At 49.4% G+C, this 27,874-nt stretch overlaps 1 protein-coding gene across 7 annotated transcripts in view; it reads right to left on the reverse strand.

The window, feature by feature from the left end:
• The window catches only part of ATP6V1C2 (ATPase H+ transporting V1 subunit C2), a 53,357-nt gene extending 26,816 nt beyond the window's left edge, over positions 1 to 26,541 (reverse strand). For 5 of the 7 annotated variants that reach the window (XR_006608065.1, XM_045084879.1, XM_045084875.1 and 2 more), the window contains exons 1-3: positions 26,454 to 26,541; positions 24,917 to 25,070; positions 22,792 to 22,859 (exon numbers count right to left, since the gene is read on the reverse strand). Coding sequence is in view for 6 of the 7 variants with exons in the window: in XM_045084879.1 (XP_044940814.1) it covers positions 22,792 to 22,859; positions 24,917 to 25,045 (197 nt within the window). In the remaining variant the exon portion in view is untranslated. Of the gene's footprint in view, positions 1 to 2,754; positions 2,918 to 22,791; positions 22,860 to 24,916; positions 25,071 to 26,453 lie in introns of those variants that run through there. The other 2 variants (XM_045084876.1, XM_045084878.1) reach the window with 2 other exon arrangements.
• Positions 26,542 to 27,874: the final 1,333 nt, after the last annotated feature.

Raw genomic sequence — 27,874 nt, forward strand, 5'->3', positions numbered from 1 at the left:
ATGCTTAACCAAATGAGGCACCCAGGTGTCCCGCCTTTTTCCTTTTTTTTAAAGTAACCTCACACCCAAGGTGGGGCTCATACTGATAACCCCGAGATCAAGAGCCAGACTCTTCCCACTGAGCCAGCTAGGCGCCCCCAAATGTATGATTTCCGTTAAATCCATTAAATTCTTTGTGCCTCAGTTCTTTTATCTGTAAGGCACAGATTATGTCCGTTCTGCAGGATTATTATAAATATTAATATAACTGATCAGGGCACCTGGGTGGCTCGGTCAATTAAGCATCTGCCTTCAGCTCAGGTCATAATCTCAGAGTCCTGGGATAAAGCCCCGTATCAGGCTCCCTGCTCAGCGGGAAGCCAGCCTCTTCCTCTCCCGCTCCCCCTGCTTATGTTCCCTCTCTCACTGTGTCTCTCTCTGCCAAATAAATAAATAAAATCATTTAAAAAACATATATGTAACTGATCAGACTCCAAGGGCCTAGCAGCAGACTGTCCGCTCCTGGAGGGTGAGCACTGAGAAGTCCGGCTGGAAAACACGTCAAACCAGGACCAAAGTCGAAAGCTCTCAAGATCCAAATCTTTGCCTTAGGCCCTCTCTCGACCTAACCCTGGCCTCCAGGAAGGAGGCAGTGTTTGCAGGAAGCCTGGATCAGGTCACCGAATTCCAGATGGGAACATGGTCTTCTGCTGTTGTAGGGACCAGCCATACTGGCCACGCAGAGCATGAGGCCAGAGGGCTGGGGACCAACACAGGAAACTGAGGCAGAAGGGCACTGAAAGGTCCCAGATTAAAGAAGGAGAGGGAGAATAGGCCGGAGGAAGGCAGGAAAGGGGACGGAGGAAAGGCAGAGAAAGATGCGCAGAGGAAGGAAGGAGGGGGGAGGAGAGAGGGAAGAACCGGTTTTCCCATCAGAGTAAAATGCATTCATGACCAAAATTTTAAAAATACCCAAAAATGAAAACCATACTCCTCTGCCCAAAAGAACACACACTTTGCATTCTGGAATATTTCCAAAGCCTTAACACGTCCATAGCTTATGTGAGTTTTCTTTTGGTAACACCTACCACGTTAGCGGAGTCTACCAGGTACAACATCTGTAAACATTACCCCACGGAATCCTCACAGATGACTTGAAAACAAGTATTAGCCCATTTGACGGATGAGGCCCAGAGAAGGAACTGGACCCCATCCACCCGGTCCATCTGAGGACTCTGAGGCCACGCTGCTGTCGACAGTCGCTAAGACCCAGCCTGGACTTAAATCTCGACAAATGCCCTGTCATTTCTTGGAAGAGTAGCTCTGCATCACACTAATTATAATGAGTTATAATTATCCTCATTAGTGACCCAACTGATCTCATTCTGTTTCCTCCACTATCAAACGGAGACGGTCCTGCTCGTCTCCTGGGGCTCTTGGTGGAGTCTGATGCCATGCCCCTGCGGTTCCAGGCACGGAGTTCCAGGCACGCCTCTGATGTGCTCCAGGCAGCCCGGTGGACCGCATCCAGCGCTCGCCTCGCTCACGGGGAGACTTAATGGGAGACCAGGGAGGGTGGGGGACCCTCACTCTGGTTCCTTCTCAGTTCCCAGAAGCTTTCTGCGCTCTTCCGCTCCAACCTGCAGGTGTGACGACACTTCTGCATCTGCCTGGGTTTGCACACCATCCCTACTGTGGGTCACCTACAGCTCACAAGCAACTGTCTATCCCTTTATAAACAGATTCTCCTTGTCTGAATAGGTCTTCTGTTAGCTGTTAAGACCCTGACTCACTAACTTTATTCATCTGTATGCTCATTCAGTCACCAAAATTCTGTATGTTAAGCAACTGGGTGCCCAGCACGGTTCACAGTGTTGTGAACTAAACAAAGTCCCGGCTCTCGGGAAGCTTCTATTCCGACACCGTCGCCAACTCCTCCTTATCCCTGGTCCAGTGGTGCACCTCCATATCCTCTGTGGTGCTTGCTCTGAGAAAATTACCTGTTTACCTGGAGGTAGCAGTGACTCTCACCCCCACCCCAGTGCCTGATGCACAGCTCAGGAAATGTTTGTTGAGCAAATACACGAATCCCGGCACTTCCCAGCACCTAAATGCCACCCATGCTTGCTTCCTTGTCCACTGCAAAGCAGAACGCACTCATCATCTTGTGAACGACTCTCTGCTGCTCCCGATTCCAGCCCATATGGAGCTTTTAGCCACAACAAGATGGCCGCGCATCTGGCCTCAGGCGTGTCCACCACCGTGGAACAGCGCAGAGTAACACGGTCTGATGAAGTTTAACCACCGGAAAGCTCACTTACTTCACATAACAAAAGGGGCCCGACGTAGCTGTGATGACCAACGACAGTCATCGGCCAACTGTGGTCTTACCGAGTCAGGATATTCTCCTCACCGGAAGGAACCTCAGGGACCACGTGACTCCACAGTTCACTGGGAACACACTTCCGTGAACGGAGCTTCCTGGTTCCTGGGCTCTGTTGCCCTACTCATGGACATGTGGGTTGTTTCCCCTGTGATGGGATGTTGCAACGGTGCACATGTTTGGCCCACTTACGTAGGCAGGGTCAGGTGTTAAAGGATAACCAGTGGAATAAAGGGAACGAACGCTGATGATTTTTAACAAACAGGCCAAGCAACTCTCCAAACACACAGAGCCGGCGTACAGCCCCACCAGCCCTGGGCAAGAGGGCCTGCTTCCCGAAACCGTCGCCAGCATCAGGTGCCACGAATGTTTCATCTCTGCCGATCTGATACCTGAAAAACGCCATGGCACTGCTGCTCTGATTTGCATCTCTTTGATCCTCACGAAGGCTGGACATCTTTCACAGGCTCATTGACGCCATAAATGGTCTGTTTTCTTCTTCTGCAAATAGCATGCTCATGCCCTTCCCTGTTGGTTTTTCTGCTGGTATTGTTCCTTTTTAAAAAAAAAAATTATTGACTTGTAAGGGCTTTTAAGGATCTCAGGAACACAACTCTTGAGATGGTGCTTTGAGCTGGGTCATATCCCCATTTGAAAGGTGAAAACATGAAGAGTTACGCTGCTGAAAGTCACCCCGTGCAGGGGGACAAGTGTCAAAGCAGAGACTGATCCAAATCTACATGACTCCAAAGTCCACGCTCCTCAGTGGTGGTTTAAATGACACGCGGCCCCTTCCTCTGAAGTACTCAGTGAAGATGTATACTGATCCGTAAGGGAGAATGTACAGATCGTATTTTGAGTTAAAAAAGCAAATCGCAAACACCGTGTATTTTGATCGAGGCCTTGGGTCCATCGGTGCCTGTCTCGCTGATGTAAGGAGAGGAACCCTGGAACCTGCTGAAGGCTTGCAAATGCCGATGGAAGGCTTGCACCATTCACTGGGGTTAATCTGGGCCAATTTCAGTTCTCAGCACGGTAGCAGTGACCCCTTTCACAACCCTCAGACGCATGATGGCAGCTGTGTGCTCCTGGACACGATCTGCAGGAGCCGAGCTGGGTCTAAAGGGTGCTGCCCTCGAGACACGGGGAATCTGTTCCGACGGCTGCTTCTGATCACGGGGGTACAGAGCCGGGTGGTCAGCGTTGTTATGCCTCCCCCCACCCCCTTAGCTACCCTGACCTCCAAGGGATTTAAAGAGCCTGTGTCTTTCTCCCGCCTTCATTTTTCTTTTTCCGCTTCGGGAGCCAGACATGAAGATTAATATTCAAAAACAACTGCGCATACAGGGAAACGTCAGAAAGTGAGCGTTCAGATCCAGGGAAGGGCTGGGAAAAGACCTGAGGAGACTGTAAGTTTATGCCTCAGGCTGATCCTTGGCACGGACACAGCCTACAACAATTCAAAATGATGATAATAAGCAACACTAATAACCAAAAACCAGCAAACCCAGAGAAGGACGAGGATAGGATTTCTAGAATCAACACGTCATTAGATTCAAAGCCCAACGTTCAACAAAAAACTCACAAGGCATACAAGAAAACAAGAGAGTATGGCCCATTCAGAGGAAAGAAAGAAAGGAATACAAACTGTCCCTGACAGAGAGATGATGGCAGGACTCCCAAAGACTTTAAAATGACTGTTTTAGGGCGCCTGGGTGGCTCAGTGGGTTAAGCCTCTGCCTTCGGCTCAGGTCATGATCTCAGGGTCCTGGGATCGAGGCCCGCATCGGGCTCTCTGCTCAGCGGAGAGCCTGCTTCCTCTCTATCTCTGCCTGCCTCTCTGCCTACTTGCAATTTCTCTCTCTGTCTGTCAAATAAATAAATAAGATCTTAAAAAAAAAAAAATGACTGTTTTAAAGGCGCTCAAAGAACTAAGAAAACTGAAGAGAAAGTTGAGAAAATAAACCATGAACAAAATGAAAGTATCTATAAAGAGAAAGCCTTGAAAAAATACCCCCCCAAAAAATTCTGGAGCTGAGAAGTATAATAACTGAAATGAAAAATTCACTAAAGGGCTCCCAATGCAGATTTGAGCAGGAAGACCCAGCCTTGAAATCAGGCCTTGGAAATGATCAAGTCTGAGGAACAGAAAGAGAAAAAACTGAAAAAAAGTGAACAGAGCCTAAAGGACCCATGGGACACAGAAAATGCACCAATATATGCATTGTGGGAGTCCCACAAGAAGAAAAAGGGACAGGAGAATATTTGTGAAACAATAAAAACAAACCAAAAGCCAAAAGGACTCATACTTCCTGATTTCAAAACTTACTATAAAACTACGATAATGAAAATAGGGTGGTACTGGCATACAGACAGACATATGGACCAATGGAACAGAATAGAGATCCCAGAAATAAATACTCATATACAGCAAGTGATTTTTGAAAAAGGTGCCAACGCGGTTCAGTGGGGGAAATGACAGCTCTTTCAACCCATGGTGCTGGAAAAGCTGGATATCCACACATGAAAGAATGAAGCTGGCCCCCCACCTCACGCCATATATAAAAATGAACTCAAAATGGATCAAAGACCTAAATGAAAGACCTAAAAGTATAAAACTATAGAATAAAACATAGGGTTAAAACTTCTACCCCTGGATTAGGTAATGATTTCTTGGATATGACACCAAGAGCACGGGCAAGGAAGAAAAGAAACTGGATCTGATGAAAGTTTTAAAATTCTGTCCATCAAAAATATCAGCAGAATACAAAGGCACACAGAATGGGAGGGAATGTTTGTTACATACCTGATAAGGGATTAACATCCAGTGTATATAGAGAACTCCTAAAATTCAATAACACAAAAACAAACAACTCCACTCAAAAGTGGGCATAGGGCTCAAACAGACATTTCTCCAAAGAAAACAAACAAAAGACCAACAACCACCTGAAGAAATGCTCAAAAATCACTTTTTAGCACTAATCGGGGGAGAGGGAGACTGGTAAAAATGCTTGGAAGGTAAACAACAAATGGCTCATAAACACTTAGGATAAAAGCTCAAACTCACTCGCTATGAAATATTTCTCACTTATCAGATTGGCATATTACAAAGTTTTATGACTTCAGCACTGGCAAGCACCCTGGAAAATTGAAACACCAGTGCCCTGTTGATGCCGTGTCTACTGGTATAGCCTAGTTACTAGAGAGTATTTTCAGAACAACTATCCAAAGTTTTTAACATGTAAGGTATTTCCACCCACAATTTCACTTTCAGGAACTGGTTCTTCTGATAATCCTTGCTCCCGTGCACAAAACTCCTACGCAAAGATGTGCCTCTTACGGATGGCCACGAGAGGCCGTACCTCTTGGAGTAAAGGGGGAAAAGAAAATTGTAAGTAGTATCTGTAGTTATGGTCACATTTTTGTAAAAACAGAAGACATAAAAATACATGCATTATGCATGGAAAAGTCTAGAAAGATTGGCACCACGGTGGTGAAATGGATTTCTTTGGGCAGTAGATTTGCAGAGGGAGAATCTGGATTTTAAAATTAACAGCATGTATTCATTTAAAAAAAAATAATAAAGAAGAATGGCATTACACATGAAAGAGAGCTATAAGTAAATCAAGTCAAGAGCATGCTACCTGGGCTCAGCTGGTTAGGATTTCTTTCAAATTAACTTTGCCCGTCAAACGGGGAGTCGGGGGGAGAAAGGGAGAAAGATGGAGGCCCCACCTAGGTGTGAGGCAGGGCAGGTAGGGAGATGATCGGAGGGCAGGGCAGGCCTTCGGGAGCTGGGCAGGCTGAATCCAGATGCTAGGAACCTGCGGGGTAAGGGGTCAGGGAAGAAGGGCTGCCTCTGGCCAGGTGTGCAATGACAATGCTGTTCGTTCTTCCTGAGAGCCCCACGGGGTACCTCTCGGCACTGCTGGTTTTCGGACCCTGCGCTCCACGGGGGCCATTCCCTGGGGCCGTTGGGACATAGGATGGCTCAAGAGTTGAGAGCCTAGTGGGACAGGGACGCCTGAGATCTCTGTGTCCCTCTTGTCCTCCCGCAATCCCACGCTCAGCAGGCCATCTGTCGTGCAGGGCCCCGGGGCTCTTCTAGGCCCAGCCCAGATGGACGACGGGTACAAAGCAGAGGGCTCATCTCCATGGGCTCATCTCATGGCAGCGCCCCTGTCCCAGGGCCCCAAGCACAGACAGTAATTCCTGAAGGGCGGCCCCACTGCAAGCGCGCACAGCGAAGCTTCATGTCTCCTCCATCCAGTGCACCCCATGTAGCTCGACCTACCCATACCTCGGAGGGTCATCCTTGGTCCTCGTCAAAAGCCCATCTATCCTCAGAGAAAATGTGGACCCAGCTTTCCTCAGGGTACCCCACCCTGGCAGGCGGCCCACCCTCACCTGCCCGACCCCTTGCTTTGTGCAAAGAAGGACTGAGTCTCACACACCCAGTTCTCCATGAAGGGAGAGTGGCTGTCAGGTTCCCAGGACCCAAGGGCATCCACAGGAAGGGAAACACGGGGCTCCCTGCCTTCCCCTTGTTTTTTGGATGATTCAGACCAAAGCAGACGAATGTTGGTCTGGTTTCCAGAAATGACTCCAAGCTGGGGCGGAGAGGACCCACAGAGGGGGGGGGGGGGGGGGGCAGAGGGCTTCCATAGGGTCTGGAAGCAAGAGTAGCAACAGCTTTTATCTAGTGAGTTGTCACCAGACCTTGGGCACCTTATGTACATACGTGTCTATAAATGAATGATAAACAAGGCGAGGCCACAGTGAGCTCAGGAAACTGAGGTTCAGAGAGACCAAGACCCTTGCCTGAGATCCCTTTGCTGGTGACCTTGACATTAATTAGTACCATCCCCATGCCTCGCCCCGGTGCAAGCTTCCGTCCACCGCGCCAACCGTTCTCAGCACTCCAGTGACCAGTGTGTCTCTCTCTGGCTAACCAAAACCCCAAGCATACCCCACAGATGGAGGGGCTCTGACCACCCCGCCTTCCTCTGCGGCCACACAGGAGCCCAGAGGAGCGAGGCCCAGCAGCCTCCACCTGACTCAAGGAGCCCCTGGGCACCTCACCCGGCTCCATGGTCCCTGCTTCCTCTTCAGCCAAAGGAAAAAGGAATCAACATGCCTTGCAGCAACTGTCAGGAACATGGGACTGGACTGTGATTCTATGACTTTCTTTTAATAAAAATAAAGGTCCCAGGGCGCCTGGGTGGCTCAGTGGGTTAAAGCCTCTGCCTTCGGCTCAGGTCATGGTCCCGGGGTCCTGGGATGGAGTCCCACATCGGGCTCTCTGCTCCACAGGGAGCCTGCTTCCTCCTCTCTCTCTGCCTGCCTCTCTGCCTAGTTGTGATTTCTCTCTGTCAAATAAATAAAAATATTTATAAATAAATAAATAAATAAAGATCCCGTGAGGACTCTGAGAAGGCTGCCCTCTCTGGAAGGCTCTGGAGGGTTCTAGAACAGCCTGGGATGACTGGGGAACTCTGGCCTCAGAGGTGCCATGCTTGGAATTCTGGCCTTGCTACTTAGAAGCTTTGGAAGTGGCAGGAATGGACTGATCTTTCCGTCTTCAGGGGGATCCCCCTGCATACTGTGTGCAAGGCCATTTAGTAAAATCGTCTGTCACTCAAAACAGAATTCACTTTGGTCAAATTGGCCTCCTGTAGCTCGACCTACCCATACCTCGGAGGGTCATCTTTGGTCCTCGTCAAAAGCCCATCTATCCTCAGAGAAAATTTGCCCCCGGAAAGGCTAGGGACAAGGAAGGCCCCTGGTTTTTAAGTGTTACTGACATGTTCTGGGGTCCTGCAGGCTTTCTGGGTAATGGGGCAGTCCTCTGAGCATCTGAATTAGAAGGAGGACTGGAATTTAAGTTCTAGAGTGTTTTCCAAAAAAGTCAATCCACCAAGCAGCCTGGGCACCGGACCCCACAGCAGGGGCCCCACTCGCACCGAGCAGGGCCCAGGCGCCCAAGTGAAGAGCGCCCCCCAGAGTTGTGTGACCTGCAGCCCCGCCCCCACCCCCAAACCAGAGGATGGACGGGCAAAGGCCAGAGCAGGCAGACCACAGAAACAGAACGACAAATGGCTGGTGAGCCTCTGAAAACGTGCTTCCTCTTGCTGCTGAACCAGGAAATCCACATTAAAACAGCACACGTCATTTGCATTCAGCCGGGTAAGCCCGCAGGAGTTTCTAAGGGCACCACACTGACAGGGGATGATGAAACAGCGCGGCCTCCCAACCTCATTGGAAAACAACTTAGCGATATGTACAAACAGCTGAAATGTGCCCGTGTCCTCTGAACCAGTCGTTCCACTTTCGGAAATGCCGCTGTAGGACGCGGCCGACTTAAACCAGCTACAGATTTAAGCGAAGGTACTTCTAGAAGAGAATGGAGTGAGAGTTTCATTACCATGAGAAATCAAATGAAAGAAGCCCTCTCGTGTGGAAAGTCCTTGACATTAGAGTCATGCCTGGGAAGGGTGACTAGAATATAAGCCACTTACCCAGAATCACCAGTAGGATGGGCCTTTAGAGACCCAGGAGAGGTGGGGAACTACCGGAGGTCACACAGCCCTTAGGCAGCAGACCAGGGCCAAAACAAGACCTCAACTTTAGAGTAATAAATTGAATTTTAAAACTTTTTTTTTAAACGTCTCATTTAAATCCCTTGTCTGTTTGTACTAAGAGATCTTTTTTTTATTTTTTTTTAAAGATTTTTATTTATTTGACAGACAGATCATAAGTAGGCAGAGAGGCAGGCAGAGAGAGAGGAGGAGGAAGCAGGCTCCCTGCTGAGCAGAGAGCCCGATGTGAGGCTCGATCCCAGGACCCTGGGATCATGACCTGAGCCGAAGGCAGAGGCTTTAACCACTGAGCCACCCAGGTGCCCCAGAGATCTTTTTTTTAAATAAGAAGAAAGCTAGGGGCACCTGGGTGGCTCAGTGGGTTAGGCATCTGCCTTAAGTTCAGGTCATGATCCCAGAGTCCCGGGATCGAGCCCCATGTCAGGCTCCCCGCGGAATGGAGAGTGTGTTTCTCCCCCTGCCTCTCCCCCTCCTGGCTTGAGCCCTCTCTCTCATTCACTCTCTCTCTCAAATGCAGGAGGAGGAGAAGGAGGAAGAGGAGGCCGAGGAGGGGGAGGAGAGAGAGGGGGAGGGGGAAGGAGGAGAAGGGAGAGGGAAAAGGGGAGGGGCAGGGGGAGGGGGAAGGAGGGGGAGAAGAAGAAGAAGAAGAAAGCAACAGACCCCACAGGACACGTAGTCACCCACCCTATAGGGCCCCCCGTCAATACACACATTTCAGGGCAAATCTGCAGGGAAGGTGAGTTTCCTCTCTTGGTTTATCTGAAAATATCCAGGCTTTCTATTTGCATGAAAGGCTCACAACAGGTGAATCTACAGACTTGAGTGGCCAATGACCAGAGGCAGGAGGAGTGGAGGGGTCGGGATGAGGCCAGGGGCTGGAGGAAGGAGTGAGCAGTGACTGACAGGCACGGCGTTTCCTTCTGAGATGACGGCCTCGTTCTGGAACCAGGTGGTAGTGAGGTAAATATAATGGAGACCGATGAACAGTGCACATCAAAGGGTGACTATTCCAGTGTGTGAATTCTATCTTAATTTTTAAAAACATGCCCCTGCCTTTCTCCTGGCTTTGAAGGTGAAGACCCAGCCTAGAGGAGAATGCCAAGGACGGATATGGCCCTTCCCACTGGATGTCATCACCTTCTCCAAAGTTCCCTGGCTCCACTCCCTTCTTTTCCATCTCCGCCAGATTCTCTAGTTACCGCAAATCTGTCCGAGCCCTGCCCTGGGTCACGGTCCCAGCCAGGCCGCACCATCTTTCTCCACGTCTCCTTCAACAGCCTCCTCTCTGCTTGTCCTGCCTCTCTTAATCTGGCCCCCTCCTCTCCAACCCGCCCACAGCATCCAGGCAAATCTCCGACACTACACAGCTTAGCAAGTCGTTGTGTTTAAACCAGGTCAGCGGTTTCCCAAGAAGTTCAAATATTGACGGTCTGGCTCCTTGGCAGAGTCTACAAGGAGCACATCTGCCTGTCCAGGCTTCTTGTCTACCCGCCTGCCACGGCCCTTCCCGCATCAGCTTTCCAGACCCACCTGGTGCCGCTCACCATTATAACAGGCCAAGCGCTCCTCCTTGTGCCAAGTCACCCCTAACAAACACAACACAGTGTTGGGTAACACTGCGCCCAACACATGTTGCTTCTTGCACTCAATAAAAAACATATTGTGTCCATGACGTACCAGGCGGAACCATCGGGAGACAGTTGTGAACAAACCATAATCACTTCCCTCGTAGGGCTTACTAGAAACTTCCCTCCACCACATCACTTACTATACTACCGTAGTGCTGGTTTCCTCATCTGGGAACTCCATCAAAACAAACAGATCTCTGAAACATTATTAATTGTACTACCACCAGCTCTGGCAAAAATACAGTGGTTCCCGGCAAATACACAGATGCCCGGCAAATGCTGCCTGGGGGGACTTGGGCCGACGACGTGAAGTGGGTGTTAGACCAGGGCTCCTCAGAGCCGACACGGTCCACCGCCATTTTTGTTTTGTTGACGCGTCACACGGGATGGAAATGATCTCTTCACTCATCGGCTGCATCTCCCAGAATGTGAACTTTCCAAAGAACGGCCATTTCCTTAAAAATAATGACGACGATGACGACAACTCAGTATTCCCTCTGTCTACAAAACCCTAAGTACTCACTGCAATTAAACAGCAGGCCTAGCCCGTGAGAAGGGGGCCAGGTTGTGGGACCACATGGGACCCCATGCTTTAGAAGGTTCCAGTGTGGCCTTCCTCCAAGCCACGTCCATCCCATGGGGTCAGGAAGCAATCCAAAGATTTGAGGGTCAAAGGGTATGTGTGTACCCGCACTTCATGTGTCCCTGACTCTAGCTGCCTCAATGGGTAGATGCTTACCTAAGAAAAATTAAAATATATGTCAATACGAAGACCGTACATATGGATGTTCACAATACCCTTCTTTTTTAATAGTCCAAAACTGGGGTGTCCAGCTGTCACAGCTGGTTGAGCGTGTGACCCTTGGTTGTGGCGCAAGTCACACTCCCAGTGTCATGCGAATGAGCCCCACAACAGGTTCCACGGGGTCTGCTTGAGATTCTCTCTCGCCTTTGCCCTCTGCCGGCCCCCACCCGCATGCGTGCGCACACACTCGCTCTCTCTCTAATAAATAAATAAATAAATAAACGTCCCAAACTGGAAAGTGTCCATATGTCCCCCAACCGCTGGAGAGGTAAATAAATAGGGGCTCACCCCTAAAACAGAACACAACTCAGCAGTAGGAAATGACTGCTAAGGGGCGCCTGGGTGGCTCAGTGGGTTAAACCTCTGCCTTTGGCTCAGGTCATGATCCCAGGGTCCTGGGATCGAGCCCCACTTTGGGCTCTCTGCTCAGCGGGGAGCCTGCTTTCCCCTCTCTCTCTCTGCCTGCCTCTCTGCCTACTTGTGATCTTTGTCATATAAATAAATAAAATCTTCAAAACAAAACAAAACAAAAAAGAAATGACTGTTAATAGACACAATCACATGATGATGTGGAATGGAAAACTCAGACCAAAGGAAGGGGTCTCTCCTGTATCATTCAATTTGTATCAATGTTCCAAAAGACGCAAATAGGCTTATAGTGACAGAAAGCTTACAAGCGCTGGCGGAGCTGTAAGAAAGAAACTGATTACAAAAGGCCACAAAGAACCTTTTGGGGGAAGGGATGTGTTCATCATCTTGACTGTGGCCATAGTTTCACCGATGTGTCTATTTCAAAACTCAGCAAACTGCACACTTTGAAAACTTGCTCTCCGCTGCTTGTCATTCATGTCTCAACAGAGCCATTAAGAAAAACAAACAAAAACAGCTACTATATTCTAGGAGCATTTCTGAACTGTCAAGTTCATAAAAACCCAATATTCGACAACACATTTTATGAGAAAGGTGTAGGGAAACGCAAACCCTTCTTCATTGAGGGTGGAAATGCGAAATGGCCAATGCACAGAAATCTGGCAACGTCCGTCAAAATTACAAAAGCCTATGACCCTCGGCTCCGCAGTCTGCTTCTGAGAATTCGCCCCGCAGGCACACCTGACACGCTTCCACGCGAAAAAAATTATACAGGCATCAAGATTATATACACGACACAGTTGGTAACAGCTCCCTGCCCTGTAAACGCCGAGAAGCCAGGGTCCACCTCTGGGGCCGCTTCATAAACTAGGGTACGTCCCCCGAGTGGAATGCGAGGGAGCCCAGAAAGAGAGACAGCTCTGGGTGAACCGACAGGAGAAATCTCCCAGGACATATTGCTCAGTGAGGGATAAGCAAGATCCGTAACAGCATGTGTAGATGACCACTTTGTGTTTAGAAAGGGGAGAGAAAAATAGAGGCTGAAATCGCCTTGTGTTGGCATCAGGAAGCACCAAAAATGTACCCAAGCAATTTGCAAACCTGGTTTTCTTAAACTGGGACCAGAGAAGCAGGGAAGAGATCAGGCACGGCAGGGGAGGGGCGGCATGGACAATGTAAGGGAGATTTCTCATGGTTTTTATCTGGGATGCACGTGAATGTATTGCCTGTTCGGGGAAAAAATTATTCTCTACTTTTTAAAAAAGATTTTATTTATTTATTTGACAGACAGAGATCACAAGTAGGCAGAGAGGCAGGCAGAGAGAGAGGGGGAAGCAGGCTCCCTGCTGAGCAGAGAGCCCCATGTGGGGCTCGATCCCAGGACCCAGGGACCATGACCCGAGCCAAAGGCAGAGGCTTTAACCCATTGAGCCACCCAGGCGCCCCTATTATCAACTTTTTAATATACATTTAGAGACCCCGGCCTGAAGATCGAGTGCCCAGAAGCGTGTCAAGATTAAATGGGGTCATGGCTGGTAACAGTAACCAGATTCCTCAGCATCTCCAGCCTGCCTGCCCAGAATCACCCTGAGCCCCCCAAAATGCAGGTTCTGAGGGGTGCCTCGGTGGCTCAGTTGGTTAAGCTTCTGACTCTTGATTTCAGCTCAAGGTCATGATCTCAGGGTCATGGGATGGAGCCCCGCTTCGGGCTCAGCACAGAGTCTTCATTAAGTTTCTCTCCCCCTCTGCTCCCTCCCCATGCTCAGTCTCTCACTCGCTCTCCCTCTGAAATAAATAAATAAATAAATAAATAAATCAAATCTTCAGGAAAAAAATAAAATAAAATACAACAAAATAAAATGCAGGTTCTGGGACCCCACCCTAGATGTACCCAATCAGAGTCCCCGGGGATTCTGTATGTTTTTTCTAGTTCCCAGGCGATCATATGGGCTGAAGGAGGCGGCCCATGACCTCCTGACGGGGCAGATGAGGCCCATGTGTTCAGTATGTATTTATTCAACTCCCACTATGAGTCAGGCGCAGTTCCAGAACCTGCTTTCTTGGGGCTTATATTCTAAAGGAAACAGATAAAGACAAAGAAGAAAAGTATTAAATAGTGGCATATGGAATGCAGGTATCAGAACAGGGCGACCTGGCAGGACGAGGCTGACAGCCGGGCCGGAGAAGGCCTCTGAAGGTGACATTTAGCCTGAGATGGGGATGACAAGGAGGAACCCGCCCTGCGAGGGTGGGGGGACTTCCAGGTCAAGGGAAGGTCGAGCGTGACCCAGAGCAGGATGGAGCCAGGGTGGTGGTTGTGGGGGGGGGGTGCGCATAAAAGAAGGCCTGCCTCATTAGGGTTCTGGAAGCCAGGGTCAAGAGCATGGATTCTATACTGAAGGTACTGGAAAGCCACAGAAAGGTTTTAAGCACCAAAGTCATGTGACAGGGCGTTTTGAAAAAGACCACTCTGGCTGCCATGCGGCAGGGCCGGGGGAGGCGGCAGGCGGGAAGAGTGTGTTATGGGAACACAAGGAAGGGCAGAAGGTGGCTTGCATGCAGATGTGGCGCGGGACACGCCAAGAAGTGATGGACACGGGCCAAGTTTGGAAGGTGGCACCCACAGGACTCTGTCCCTACTGGAGTGGCAAGTGGACTGTGGACCTGGAGGAACACCAGGATGCCTGGGCAGCGCGTCTGTGGGCCCACGAGCCATCAAAGGGCCCCATAGAGACTCCACATACGTACTCGGTCTCCTGAGAATGACATTCACTTAGGACATGAAGCCCATTCTTAAAAAAGAGCCATTTAAAGCTGCCCCTTAAGCCCTTGAGAACCAGAAAAGTCGAAGGGGCTGCCGTCCAGCTGAGGTGTGAAGAGTCAGCGAGGGCCGAGTGGCCGTGGTCGGGCTGAGGTCCCAACGCGAGTGGAGCTATGGGTCCCAGGAGCTGGTCAAGATCTCGGAGGGAAGTAAGTGCCTTCTCCTAAATTTGGCCTCCAAAAGATTATTTCCTGGATTTCACAATGTTGCCTCCGGCTGCCCCTGACCCAGGCCTGATGCATATAAAGCAGCCGGCCCACATTCCTTCCCTCCTGGCCCGACTTCTAGTTGCCAGAGCTGGCCGGTGGGGGGAAGGAGAACTGTCAGGGCCTGTGTCACATCAGGCAAAGCAAAGAGTGTGACAGCAGGGTCTGAAGGAAGGGATGAAGGCCGGGCAGGCAGGCAGAGGGGGAGCCAACTGCCATCTGCCCCCGGCCTCTGGCTGAGGCAGGGAGAGAAGCAGGCGGACCAGGTTAAGGCCTGACACACGCATCGTCTACACGACTTTGCCAAAGCAGCTTCTCTCGGGGAACAGCGATATTCTCACCTGTAAAGAGCAGATACTCACACGGTTCACAGGATGGTGGCGGAGATTTTGTGAGGAAACAGAGAAATGAGAAGCACCTAATACAGTGCCTGGCACACAACGAGGAATGGGTGAAAGGCTGTCGCCAGTGTGGCACTCCGGACAGAAAACGAGACAAACAGGCACACACACCATCAAGTGGCAATCCCCCACGGAGGGACAACTGTCATCGCCTTCATGCCTCCAGCCAGAGCAGAAAATACCATCATGTATGAAAGCATGGGTAGAGCAGATACGAAAATCATTATAACTGTGGTTCCTACAGACACCTACCAGCTCTAGACAACAGGAACAGGAGAAAACACTCATCAGAGGCCCCCATGGGACACTCAGGAGAAGCCGCAGTAGAGGAGGTCCCAAGAAATCTTCAAACACCCAAAGACAGAAACAGCACTTACTTCACACTGAAAATGCACATGTTCAGGCCCCGACTCAGCTGGAAGAGAAGCCCAGGAATCTATTTTATTTTTAATGGGGGGAGAGAGGCAGAGAGAGAATGTTACGCAGGGCTCAATCTCACGATCCTGAGATCATGACCTAAGCTGAAATCAAGAGTCAGGCCCTTGGGGCACCTGGGTCCAGGCTCAGTGGGTTAAGCTTCTGCTTTCGGCTCAGGTCATGATTTCAGGGTCCTGGGATCAAGCCCCGCATCGGGCTCTCTGCTCGGCGGGGAGCCTGCTTCCTCCTCTCTCTGCCTGCCTCTCTGCCTACTTGTGATCTCTCTGTCAAATAAATAAGTAAACTTAAAAAAAAACAAAAAAGAGTCAGGCGCTTAACTGATTAAGCCACCCAGGCGCCCCTCCCATCATCTATTTCTTAATAAGTCTTCCAGATGATTCTGGGGCACAGTGCAGGTTAAGAGCCACTGATTTAAGTAGGCTGAACATAGAATGCCAAGTGTGGTCTGTGGACCCGCAGCACAGGATAAGCGTGGAGCTTGTAAGAAACGCAGAGTCCCAGGCTCAGCCCAGACCCACTGAGTCAAAACCCGCATTTTGCCGAGATCCCCAGGCCATTCATCTGTGTTTGAGAAGCACTGTCTAGAGCGCCAGCCCAGCGCTAACAGAAATGTAACTGAGCCACATGTCACTTAAAAATTTCTAGTAGCCACAATAGAAAAAAATAACAGTGAAATTAATTTCAATAATATATTTTATGTAACTCAATATCAAAAACATTATTATTTCAACAGCTATTAGAATTTCCCTTTTTTTTGTTTTTTGTAGTTTTTTTTTTTTGGTACTAAGTTTTCGATATCTGAGGTTTCCTACATTACCATCTCACTCAAACGAGCCACCAGTCAAGTGCTCAAGCCCCATGTGGCCAGTGGACGCCGCGTGAACAATGTGGAGAAGATGGAGAACAGAGTGAAACTTCCAAATTCTTCTTACAAAGCTGTCATCATTCTTAAACTAGTATGTCTTTCTAATTTTGTGCTGTCACACAACTGACCCGTCTTAATACTGTGGTTAAAAATGAGGACTCTGGGGGCGCCTGGGTGGCTCAGTGGGTTGAGCCGCTGCCTTCGGCTCAGGTCATGATCTCAAGGTCCTGGGATCGAGTCCCGCATCGGGCTCTCTGCTCAGCAGGGAGCCTGCTTCCCTCTCTCTCTCTCTGCCTGCCTCTCCATCTACTTGTGATTTCTCTCTGTCAAATAAATAAATAAAATCTTAAAAAAAAAAAAAAAAATGAGGACTCTGGGGCCACCTGGGTGGCCCAGTGGGTTAAGGACACTGCCTTCGGCTGAGGTCATGATCTCAGGGTCCTGGGATCCCCGCCTCTCTGCTCAACAGGGTGCCTGCTTCCTCCTCTCTCTCTACCTGCCTCCCCGCCTACTCCGTCTGTCAAATAAATAAATATCTTTAAAAAAAAAAAAAATGAGGACTCTGGGGGCATGTGGGTGGCTCAGTTAAACATCTGCTTTCAGCTCAGGTCATAATCCCAGAGTCCTGGGATCGAGCCCTGCATGGGGCTCTCTGCTCAGTGGGAAGCCTGCCTCTCCCTCTCCCATTCCCCTGCTTGTGTTCCCTCTTTCGCTGCGTCTCTGTCAAATAAATAAATAAATTCTTAAAAAAAAAAAGAGGACTCTAGAGCCAGACTCTCTCTAACCCTAACCTTAACCCTTAATCCTGACCCTAACCCTAATTCTAGACGCTGGAATCAGACTCCCTGACCTTTCACATTAGCTTCCATAAGGAAACTCAGTTAAGTTTGTGGGTCACGGAATTAAGACATGGAAATCCCCATTTATAAATAGTAAACATTTCAAGAGAAGATCTCATTTCTAATAGCAACTACATAAAAAATAAAATTTGGGGGGAAAGAGTCCATGAGATACCGTGCTGGACCTTTGCCGACTGAAACGTGAAAGCGCTCTTTCCAGAGGAACAAGAAAAAGAATTAAGCCAACTGGAAGAGCCACCATGCTCACCACAACACTCAAAACGATAAGGATTTAATCCCCCTAACTTCACTGTAATCTCCGATGAATTATCTATAGGATCTTTGCACCAACCATGTGATAGGTTCTGTCCTAAGTGTTTGGGATATATCTAAATTAAAAAAAAAAAAAATCTGTGCTTTTAGATACCTCACAAGAAGGTCTTTCCAGGTTTGTAAATATCAGAGCAGGAATGTACGAGTATTTTTGTTTTGTTTTACCAAGAAAGGAGATATACAAAGCCCTCCTAAGGACTGCCTCTGGGGAGAGCTTCTGGAATCAACTGGAACTATTTCTTTTTTTTACTTCTGCATACCATTTGATTGTTATACCATTTAAATCTTTAAATATTTACAAATACTTTGTAAAATGCCAATGTTAATTATCTGAGCAATGAATAAGACAGGATTAAGACATACTAAAACGTCTGTATTTAAAAAAAAAAAAAAAAAAAGAGGGACGCCTGGGTGGCTCAGTTGGTTGGACGACTGCCTTCAGCTCAGGTCATGATCCTGGAGTCCCGGGATCGAGTCCCGCATCAGGCTCCCAGCTCCATGGGGAGTCTGCTTCTCTCTCTGACCTTCTCCTCGTTCATGCTCTCTCTCACTGTCTCTCTCTCAAGTAAATAAATAAAATCTTTAAAAAAAAAAAAGAAAGAAAACAACAATGATTGATTGGTGGATCTGGGTCAAGGCTCTATTCTTCCTCTGCTGCCCCGAGCCCATCTAGCTCCTTCTGGGAGGGTCTCTCTGGGCATGTTTGTTTTCTCATCTAGAACACGAAGGGGTTAGATTCGATCTCTAAGGGTCTGTGCAGCCCTAATATTTCAGGATTCTTTCTTCCATTCATTCGTTCAGCTGGTTTTGGAGGGCCTACAATAGTACAGGTGCAAGGGATCAAAGTGTGCCAGTGGCTAACCTCAGGGAACTGACAGTCTAGGTGACGGGCTGGTATTTAAGCAGATGATCCGGCAAGGAAACGCACAAGGGCACTGTAGAAAGTGCAATGAAGGAGAAGCAAACCAGGACGGGGGAGATGAACAGGTCTGAAGGCAGGAGGGTTAGGAGAAGAGTCTGGGGGAGTGGAGCAGCATGAGCAGGTATTAATGGGGCCTGACAGGGAGGGGAAGGTTGGAAACACCACGGAGAGCAGGAAAACAGCAAACACCTACAGCAGGACCGCCCAGAAGCTTGGAGGAGTCTAGAAAGGCACGCAGCATTAAGAGGCATTCAACAAATACCTGTCTAATGAACTGGAGAAATGTCACGCAGCTAGGGGAAGTTGTTAAATCATATTTTGCGTCTCTTCAGAATGCCCTTGGAAGAACCCACCATTAATCAGGCATCCACACTCAGATACATAATCTGTGATCCACATCTTCGAGCTAACCCTCAGTCAACTTCATGGAACCACGGGATAAAGAAAAGCCACCAGCTTTTCCACAAGCCGGGGGCAAGCGACAGTCACCAGTGTACCCCAGGAACCTGTGGGGTGTATCTGAGTGCAATGTAGTTGAAATGTAGTATTTCAACCTGCATGGCAAAAGAATCGAAGATACTGAGAAGAACTCAAACACTGATAATGGTGTGTGTGGGGGGGTGCTTTTTCCCAAGATAAAATCATTTGTTTTCTCCAGTGTTCATGAATTACAGGGTAAATACAAAGTAAATTAACAAAGGGAGCATGGGGGAATTAAAAAAAAAAAAAAAAAAAAGGCAGTAAGCAAAACCTGCCTTCCAGCTACATGGAAAAACACTCCAGTGCCCCGAGTAAATAAATAATAAAAGGATATGGAAACAATACACCTTGAAAACTCTTGTCCCTCCTCTGTTCTCCTGGCCAGAGGCAGTGCTGACAGGTTTGCGCTGCCTGGGCTACAGAACAGGCCAGCATTTATTTATCTAACAACACTGGAGTCCCCTTTAAAGAATCAGGTAGGGCATTTCAAAGGCATGAAGCCCCTGGGTAGTGTATCCCATTACCTCACTCCAAGCCCCAGCATTAACTCTAAGACAAAGTACCCTGGCCCCTGGAAGTAAAGAAATGCTAGAAATAAGGGAGCTCAGATCACACCATTTTCCTCCCCGCCCCCCACCACGGAAGGTTCTTGAGAATATCTGCCCACAAGGAAAAATAAAACAATGCACAGCAACTGCCATTCTCACCACACCTAGCCCCGGCTTTTGAAAAACACCTCCTCTTTTGAAAAACACCTCCATTCGTATGGGTTCTGTCTGTTTCACAATGACAGCCTAAACCTGGCCGGCGCACACATTTTTATGTTATTCCTTAAACACACGCTATGCCACCAGTGCAAGCAAACTGTGCAACCGCTAGGGAAGGAACAGGACACGCATCAAAACAAGGCAAAACGAAACACAAAGGAAAAAATAAAGGTGGAAATAATAATGCAGGATCACAGAATTTTAGAGCTAGAGGAGGGTTTGGGGAATAAGAAACAGGCTCTCGGACCTGCATTAGAGCAGACAATCGGTAGCAAAGAAAGATCTAGAAGGGTCTAGAAAAGTCTAGGAAGAGAAAATGCTGATTAGCTGTCCTTTCTGCAATAGGCCGGGAAAGCCATCTCCTGCCGAGGGCAGTGGGCTGGCCTCCAGAGAGGCTGTCAGACCCAATTCCCTGTGGAGCAGATCAGCCTAAGAAAGGAGCTGACATTCAGGGATCAGGCCACTTTTTCTTGGACGTTAATTTTTCATAGAATGTGGCCTCGGATTTGGTAACACTTGAGGCAACACGATTTTACTCCCCTTCATTCTTCTGGGAAAGCACAGAGATGTTCACTATTATCCCATTTTACAGATAAGAAAGCCAAAGGTTAGTTTTCTTTTTCAAAGACGGTGCGCTGCCCAGGACCTGGTGACCAGGACTGTCTTTCTGTGGTCAGAGCAACATCCCACGGGTAGCAAAATGTCACTAACAAAGCATTCCTTTCATGCCCGGGGAAGGGGGCAGGTGAACAGCAACAGAACCCAGGACACATTTCGAGCTCACAGCCCCAGTCTGCAGATGAAGGGTCCTCCCAGTGTGACCTCGAGGGCTCCCAGGAAATGCGTGAAAAAGGCAACTGACCCATCACATCACCACATTCGCCCTGAGCGAATCTGAAACCTTCTACGGAGGCAGCGAGATCAATCCGCCGGCCCCGGGTCTGTGTTCTGGTCATGACCTGGCCTGCTTGGACTGTTTTCCTCATCTACCCCCACTCTGCATTCTGTTTCAATCAAATGGGAACATTGGTTAAACACCGCATTTCTGGATGCACCAAAACTAAGGGTTATTATTATTATTTTTTAAAACACCCAAATAAACAAATGCTGGCAAATCCCTGTGGTATAACACTAGTGGAACAGTCAACAGTGATCCAAAGATATGAAGAGAGGAGGCGCCTGAGTGGCTCAGATGGTTGAGAGAGCATCCAACTCTTGATCTCAGCTCAGGTCATGATCTCAGGGTCGTGAGATCGAGCCCCATGTTGGGCTCTGCACTGGGCATGGAGCCTGCTTAACGTTCTCTCTGCTTCTCTCCCCCATTAAAAAAAATAGATTCCTGGGCTTCTCTTCCAGCTGCGTGGGGCCTGAACATGTGCATTTTCAGTGTGAAGTAAGTGCTGTTTCTTTGTGTGTTTGAAGATTTCTTGGGACCTCCTCTATTACAGCTTTTCCTGAGCATGGACCCTGCTTAGGATTCTCTCTCCCCCTTTCCCCCTACCCCACTCATGTGAGCGTTCTCGCTCTCTCTCAAATAAGTAAGTATTCTTAAAAAAAAAAAAAAGATATGAAGAGAAAGCAAGTTATAAAATATGTATAACATGGTGTCACCATTATTAATGTACGCAAGCATATCTGTAGAAAAAATTGGATTTATCTACTGCAAATACAACATAACATCGCTTGCAGTAGCATTCTCTAAATGGTATAATTACTGGGGTTTTGTATTTTCTGTCTCATGATTTTCTACGATCTATTGGTATTTTCCAGTGATTATGCACCAGATGGGTAACAATTTAAAAAAAATGATTTTAAGACTTTAAACGATCCTCATATGCACACTTTTTGTGGGACTGGGAATGGGAGTAATTCATTGGAGAGGTGATGCGGGCATATCTGCACAAGTTCACATCCAAATACTCTTTGACCCAGCATTTCAGTGTATAATTATCCCACTCCAGGGCGTGTACAAAGAAATAAAAAAAAAAAGGACCATCACTGCAGCATTGTTTGGAACAGCAGAAGACAGAAAACTTAAATGTCCATCAACAGGGAAATACTAGTAAATCAGGACACCTCCAGTCGAGCTAATATAGCCCAACAGAAAAATCCAGTTATGTGGGGCGCCTGGGTGGCTCAGTGGGTTGAGCCGCTGCCTTCAGCTTGGGTCAAGATCTCAGGGTCCTGGGATAGAGTCCCACATCAGGCTCGCCACTCAGCAGAGAGCCTGCTTCCCTCTCTCTCTCTCTGCCTGCCTCTCCATCTAGTTGTGATTTCTCTCTGTTAAATAAATAAATAAAATCTTTAAAATGCAAACTATTTAAAAAAAAATCCAGTTATGGACTGACACCAGACTATGTCTAAGATACGTGATTAGGAGAGAAAAGCAAGGTGGGGGGCAGATGCTATTATTTGTTCTCAACCTGCTTTCCAGAATATACTCATATTGGTGGTACACGTACAGGCTGTCTCCAGAAGGTGCCCCCCAAGTTGATAACAGTGTTGCCACCTAAGAGGGGAAGTTGGGGAGCAGGAGAGAAGAAACCAGACGAGAGGGAAACTTCTTGTCATTCGATAGCCTTCCGTCTGTCCTTCGAATCTTTTATGATGTGCTTATATGTCTACGAACACAAAACCAAACCAAGAACCTTAAAATACAAAAGCCTGGAGGGAAATGGCTCAATTATTTTCTAGAAGTTTCAGTACCTTATGCCACACAGTGTTCTTCATTCTGAAGGTGGCCCCCGGAAAAACGCTGCCTCCAGCCAAAAAAAAAAAACAAAAACAAAAAACAAAACTACTCAAGGGCCCCCAAGTGCTGCTGTTGACCCGATGCCCTTATGTGACTTTTAGGACCGGGTGTGGACAAGATTGGCTTGGCCAAAGCAAGAGCACTGTGTCCCTTGACAACACTGTCCAATTCTCACTTGTATGCAGTAAATAAGAAATAGTTTACCTTTCAGCAAAGGTATCGAGTTTCCCCAGCTCGTCGGAGAGGCCAACAAGGGAATCCAAGGTCCCCACCTAAAAAGATCGTAAAGAAGTTAGAGGCTCACGCTTTAAGGCAGGGGAGAGTTAGGTCACTTTCAGCAACAGCAAAGAGTTCTCTAAACTCCATCTCCCCTTAGTTATTCTTGGTCAGTGGCCGAACTGGAAACTGGGAAGGGCTGTTAAGAGAAGCAATGAATTGGGGAATTTTTAAATTATTATTACTGTTGTTGTTATTATTATTTCTGCCAATAGGATAAACTATCCTATTTCTGCCAGAGGAAGGAGTGACCACTATGTCACTGTGAGACCCCAGCTCATTTTCTTCTTAGAATGGCCGTCTGCTAGTCATGGGATTCATCCCCATAGTTGAGGAGATGGACCAGAAAGCAAGTTAAAGCTGCCGCCATTTCTGGGGCGCCTGGGGGGCTCAGTCAGTTAAGTATCTGTCTTTGGCTCAGGTCATGATTCTACAGTCCTGGGATGAGCCCTGCATGGGTTCCCTGCTCAGTAAGAAGCCAAAAAGCCTGCTTCTCCCTCTTCCTCTGCCTCCTGACCCCAGTGTGTTCTCTCTCTCTCTCAAATAAATAAAACTCTTTAAAAAAGAAATAAAGAAAGAAAGAAATTGCTGTTTCTAAAGCCTTTCTTCTTCAAGATGTCCAACCAACCCCCGTCTCTGTTCTTCTCTGCTATTACTAACGACGATCTTGGGGGTGCAGAAAACCAACTCCCCCTCCCACCTCCTCATTCATGCAAGTCCTTTTCTTTTCCCGTTACTCATAACACTCCGCTTCTTAAAGTGACAGTTATTAGAGTCCAAAACTGTATTTAAAGGTCTAGTCCACAGAACCAGAAGGAAAGGCTTTGTTTTCAGGTCATCAACCACCAGTCAGACATTAAAAAGCAATCAGGATTAACGCTGTGTGGGAGCTATCCTTTCATAAAAGAATATTTTTTACAAAAAAATACTTTAAGAAAGGAAATTAGGAAATAAGAAGGCCCGGACATGTCTCGTAAATGAAGCTGCTTCTTTTCAAGCAACCTGACGTTAAGCATCTTTGGGGAGGGTCCTGTCTCTTCTCTTTGCTCCCTCCCGTCTGACACGCTGCCTTACACAAAGTGCTGAGTGTTCATTGATTCCCTAACCTTCACAGCGGGGGCCACGGGACAAACAGGGCAGGTTTGACACAGGCAGCGACACATGGGTTCAGAAACAGGTGCTGCCAATTACCAGATCTGCAGCCCTGGTCTCCTTTCTCCTCCCTTCCTGATCTATCCCTGGGATTGGAAGATTCCAGACGATGTGTTTAAAGTGGCTGGGCCCCAACCATAGTGCTCAGTAAACACCAGCAAATACAGCGGCATCCCCGATGTCTATGGTGCTGACGGTGCAGCTCCCAGCGCAGAGGGCAGACTGTGGTCTGAAAGATTATATGGCAGTTTTCGAGAAGAGCTGCCCCTGGTCAGTTGGGGCCATCCCTCCAGCAGCCACAGCACATTTGCACAGGTGTCATCGAGAAATGCCTCAAGCGCCTTCCTTTTGGAAACGTACAGTCTTGGGAAGCACGGCAACAATTCCACTCTTCTGAAGCAAAAGGACTGTGCTCGCCTTGCTCCTCTTGCCTGTTTGTTTCATTCTAACTTTGTTCTCCACTGCAAGAGCCCTGAGAGTCTCCTGCCTCCCGTCTCTGTGCTGTCACATCTCTCTGCCGTCTGCCCACCGATCATTAAATTCCCTTCCTGCCTCCCCACCAGAACCAGAAGGATCCTGAAGCTTCCCTCCCTGCTCCAGGGCGGGAGCACTACCAAGGCGGAAGCTCTCCAAGCCTGCACGTTTAAACTGTACTGGCGGTCCTCCCCACCACACCCATCTCTCCCTGCTCCTTTCCTCCTGGGTCTGGAAGTCCACACACACCACAACCAACTTCGGACGGTGGCATGAAGTCCCATCCAGACCACTGACGTGCCCGGTTCATCTTCAGCCCCAGGTTGAGGATCAGCGTCACTGTCTTTGCCCTGTGATGTCTCCTTGACTTCCCAGAAGCCACCCACCCCTAACCCACCACCTCCTTCCTCCGGTCCAGGAATTTTACCTTGAAGTCAGGAATCGAGAATTTGGTGTTATAAGACAGGTTGGACTTGGCAGTTACGGTGTTCATCCTCTCCAGAGCTTGTAAATTTTCCTGGTCGCCAGGGGCAGAAATTAACCAAAACTCCGACATGCTTCAGCCTTCTTTTACGCAGGTACTGACCAGAACCACAGCAACACACACAGAAACAGGAGGAGACAAGCGTCAAATATCTCTATTCCTTCAGCACTCCCTTCCACCAGAATTCATCCTCTCCGGGATGTCTTGCGTTTACCAGTTTCCCATTCTTTCCCATACTTTGCCCCTTCGACCTTCCAAATTAGATTCTCCAGTTCCAAGGACACCATAGGCACAAAGCAACATGCAGTTCCTTATCGCAACTCTGAAAGCCCTCAGGGCTCCATCCCTAGGGTGGTTCTGACTGGTTTTTAAGGGTTGGGGGACAGGGACAGGGAGAAGAGATGGGGAAAGGTGGCTACCCCTTCCTCGGTTTCCCCCCTTCTCACACCATAATGCAAACGGGGGAGGGCCTGCACAGCGAGCCCCTGCGTGGGGCCCTCTAAAATACTTTCCTCCTCTCCACGTTGTACTTTCCGGGACTCAGAGAAGGATGGGGTAAAGGTGGGAATGAGACAAGGAGGGAATTTCACAACAGCTCGGACAAACCCCAGATCTTAACTGAGCAACCTTGAGAATGGTGCTAGCTTTAAAAACACTTCAGAGGGCGCCTGGGTGGCTCAGTGGGTTGAGCCGCTGCCTTCGGCTCAGGTCATGATCTCGGGGTCCTGGGATCGAGTCCCGCATCGGGCTCTCTGCTCAGCAGGGAGCCTGCTTCCCTCTCTCTCTCTCTGCCTGCCTCTCTGTCTACTTGTGATTTCTCTCTGTCAAATAAATAAATAAAATCTTTAAAAAAAAAAATTAAAAAAAAAACACTTCAGAAAAACTCCTCTTTTTCCCAAATAAGAAGGGGGGGTAAGGTGGTGGGGGAACTACTGAAGTTGTTTTTCCCTAAGAACAGGCGTCCACTCTGCGGAGGTGCGTTACGTGCGGGGCCTGGCAGTTTCTGTCCAGTGCCTGCAGCTTGCAAAGGCGATTAATTCTGCTCATTCAAACGTGCACGCGGCCGACCGCTCTCCCCTCGGCCCGCTCCTCCCGTCCCAGCGCCTCGCAAGGCGCCACCGAGGGCTCCGGGGCAAACAGGCAAAAACAGGTCAGAGACCCGTCCTGGAAGCTCTCTGGTTGCCCCCCACCTCCCTCCACGCCGAGACCCCCTTGGTCCCTCCTGACCCCGCGCACTGCCAACGCAGCTCCTCTGGGTCTCGCCTGCTGATGGCCTCGCGACAAACCGGCCGCACGCGCAGAAGCTGCGGGGATGCCACCTGCCCGGCCCCGGGAGGGCGCCGCGGAGGCGCGGGTTCCCTGGTCCCCACGGAGAAAACGCGGCCGGGGACAGCGCACGTAGGCAGAGGCGAGCCGGGGAGCCGGGCCTGCGGGGCGGCTCGGGTGGCCCCGCGTCCCCCACCCCGCTGCGCGTCCTTACCGGGCGCCGGCGGCCGCGGGCGTGCAGCAGGCAGGCGCGGGGACGGAACGCTCGGCCGGCTCCCGGGAGGCAGCGGCTTCGGCGCGGCGCCCCGCCCCGGGCTTTTATCCGCAGCGGGGAGGCGGCCCCCGCCCGCCCCTCGGGTATTTGCATACGGGGCCGGGCTGTGGCCGCCCGCGAGCCCCGGGTGCGCCCGCGGCGGGGTGGGGAGGTGGGTCCCGGCGGGATTCTGAGGACCATCGGGCGGGGCTGGGGGGGGCGGGGTGGGTCTCCAGCCCACAACGTTGCAGAGTGCACGGGGCCAGCACGACCGAGAGGGGCGGGCGAGGCGAAGTCCTCGGGCCGGGGACGCCCGGCCCCCGCGGCCACCGCCTCGCTCTCCACCCCCACCCGGCGGTGACCCGGCACGGGGGCTCGGGAATCTTTGGGCGAGAGCACTGATCTGTGGGAAGAAGCGCAACAGGTCCACCTATGTTTTTGGAATGCACCTGGGCAGAGGACCAAGCCTTGCTGTCCGTGTGGGCGTGAGCGTGCCCGGGTCGCCAAGGAAACTCCCGGTCCCACGCGCCCACCTCACCTTACCCCCCTGCGAAACGGCCCTGGATGTAGGAGGGATTTAAAAGGCAGGGTCTCACTACCGCGGTGTGCGATCCGTCCTGTTTGAAAAAAGAGGACGAACCCGCAGAAATTAACCTGGGAATGTTGAAAAAAGAAAAGCTCTAAGAATTCATTTTCTCTGGAGTAAGAGGAGGAAGTGCGAGCATATCCTTCCCTGTGGACAATGTTTTCAGTGGTTTCTGGGAAAGATAAAAATCTCAGGATTATCTTTGGTGGAGGGTGTTGAAGAATTCCTTGAGAAATGAGATTCCCCTTACTAGATAAAACTAGGGAGACTATCAACCTACTGCCCAGAATGCTTTCGGATCTTTGGAAGGAAAGGTCAGGCGGAACTCTAGATGCTGGGATGAGAAGGCTCAGACGCAGCCCAGACAGGAGGCTTGTAAAGGTCACATGTCACACCACAATCCTGTTGTGGGTTCGGAATTAGCAGTTTGGAACTCCCAGCACCTGCACGGTGCCTCATCGGTATTGGGACACTCGTGTGCATTATTAGTCAGTCCTTGCAACATCTTCCTGAGGGAGGACACCTGAAACCAAGGGATGAGGAAACTTGGTGTGTACAGGGAGGTAAAAATGGTAATTCCAGAGAAGGAGTGGCCGTCTTGGACCTTCAACCCAGGGTCTCCAATCTTGTACTTGACCCAATAATGACATTTCTTTCCAGCTAGGCAAAATGGAACTGTAGAGCTGGGCACAAACTCAATTACAAAAGAGGATAGGAATGCCCCCAGAAGTTACACAAATTGCTGGGTGTCGTGTCTCTGGGGAATGACGTGGGATCCAAGGGTCCTTTGTCCTGC

This window comes from Mustela putorius, unplaced genomic scaffold, assembly GCF_011764305.1.
Source record: "Mustela putorius furo isolate JIRA1106 unplaced genomic scaffold, ASM1176430v1.1 tig00000813_pilon_pilon_pilon, whole genome shotgun sequence".
Lineage (NCBI taxonomy): Eukaryota > Metazoa > Chordata > Mammalia > Carnivora > Mustelidae > Mustela > Mustela putorius.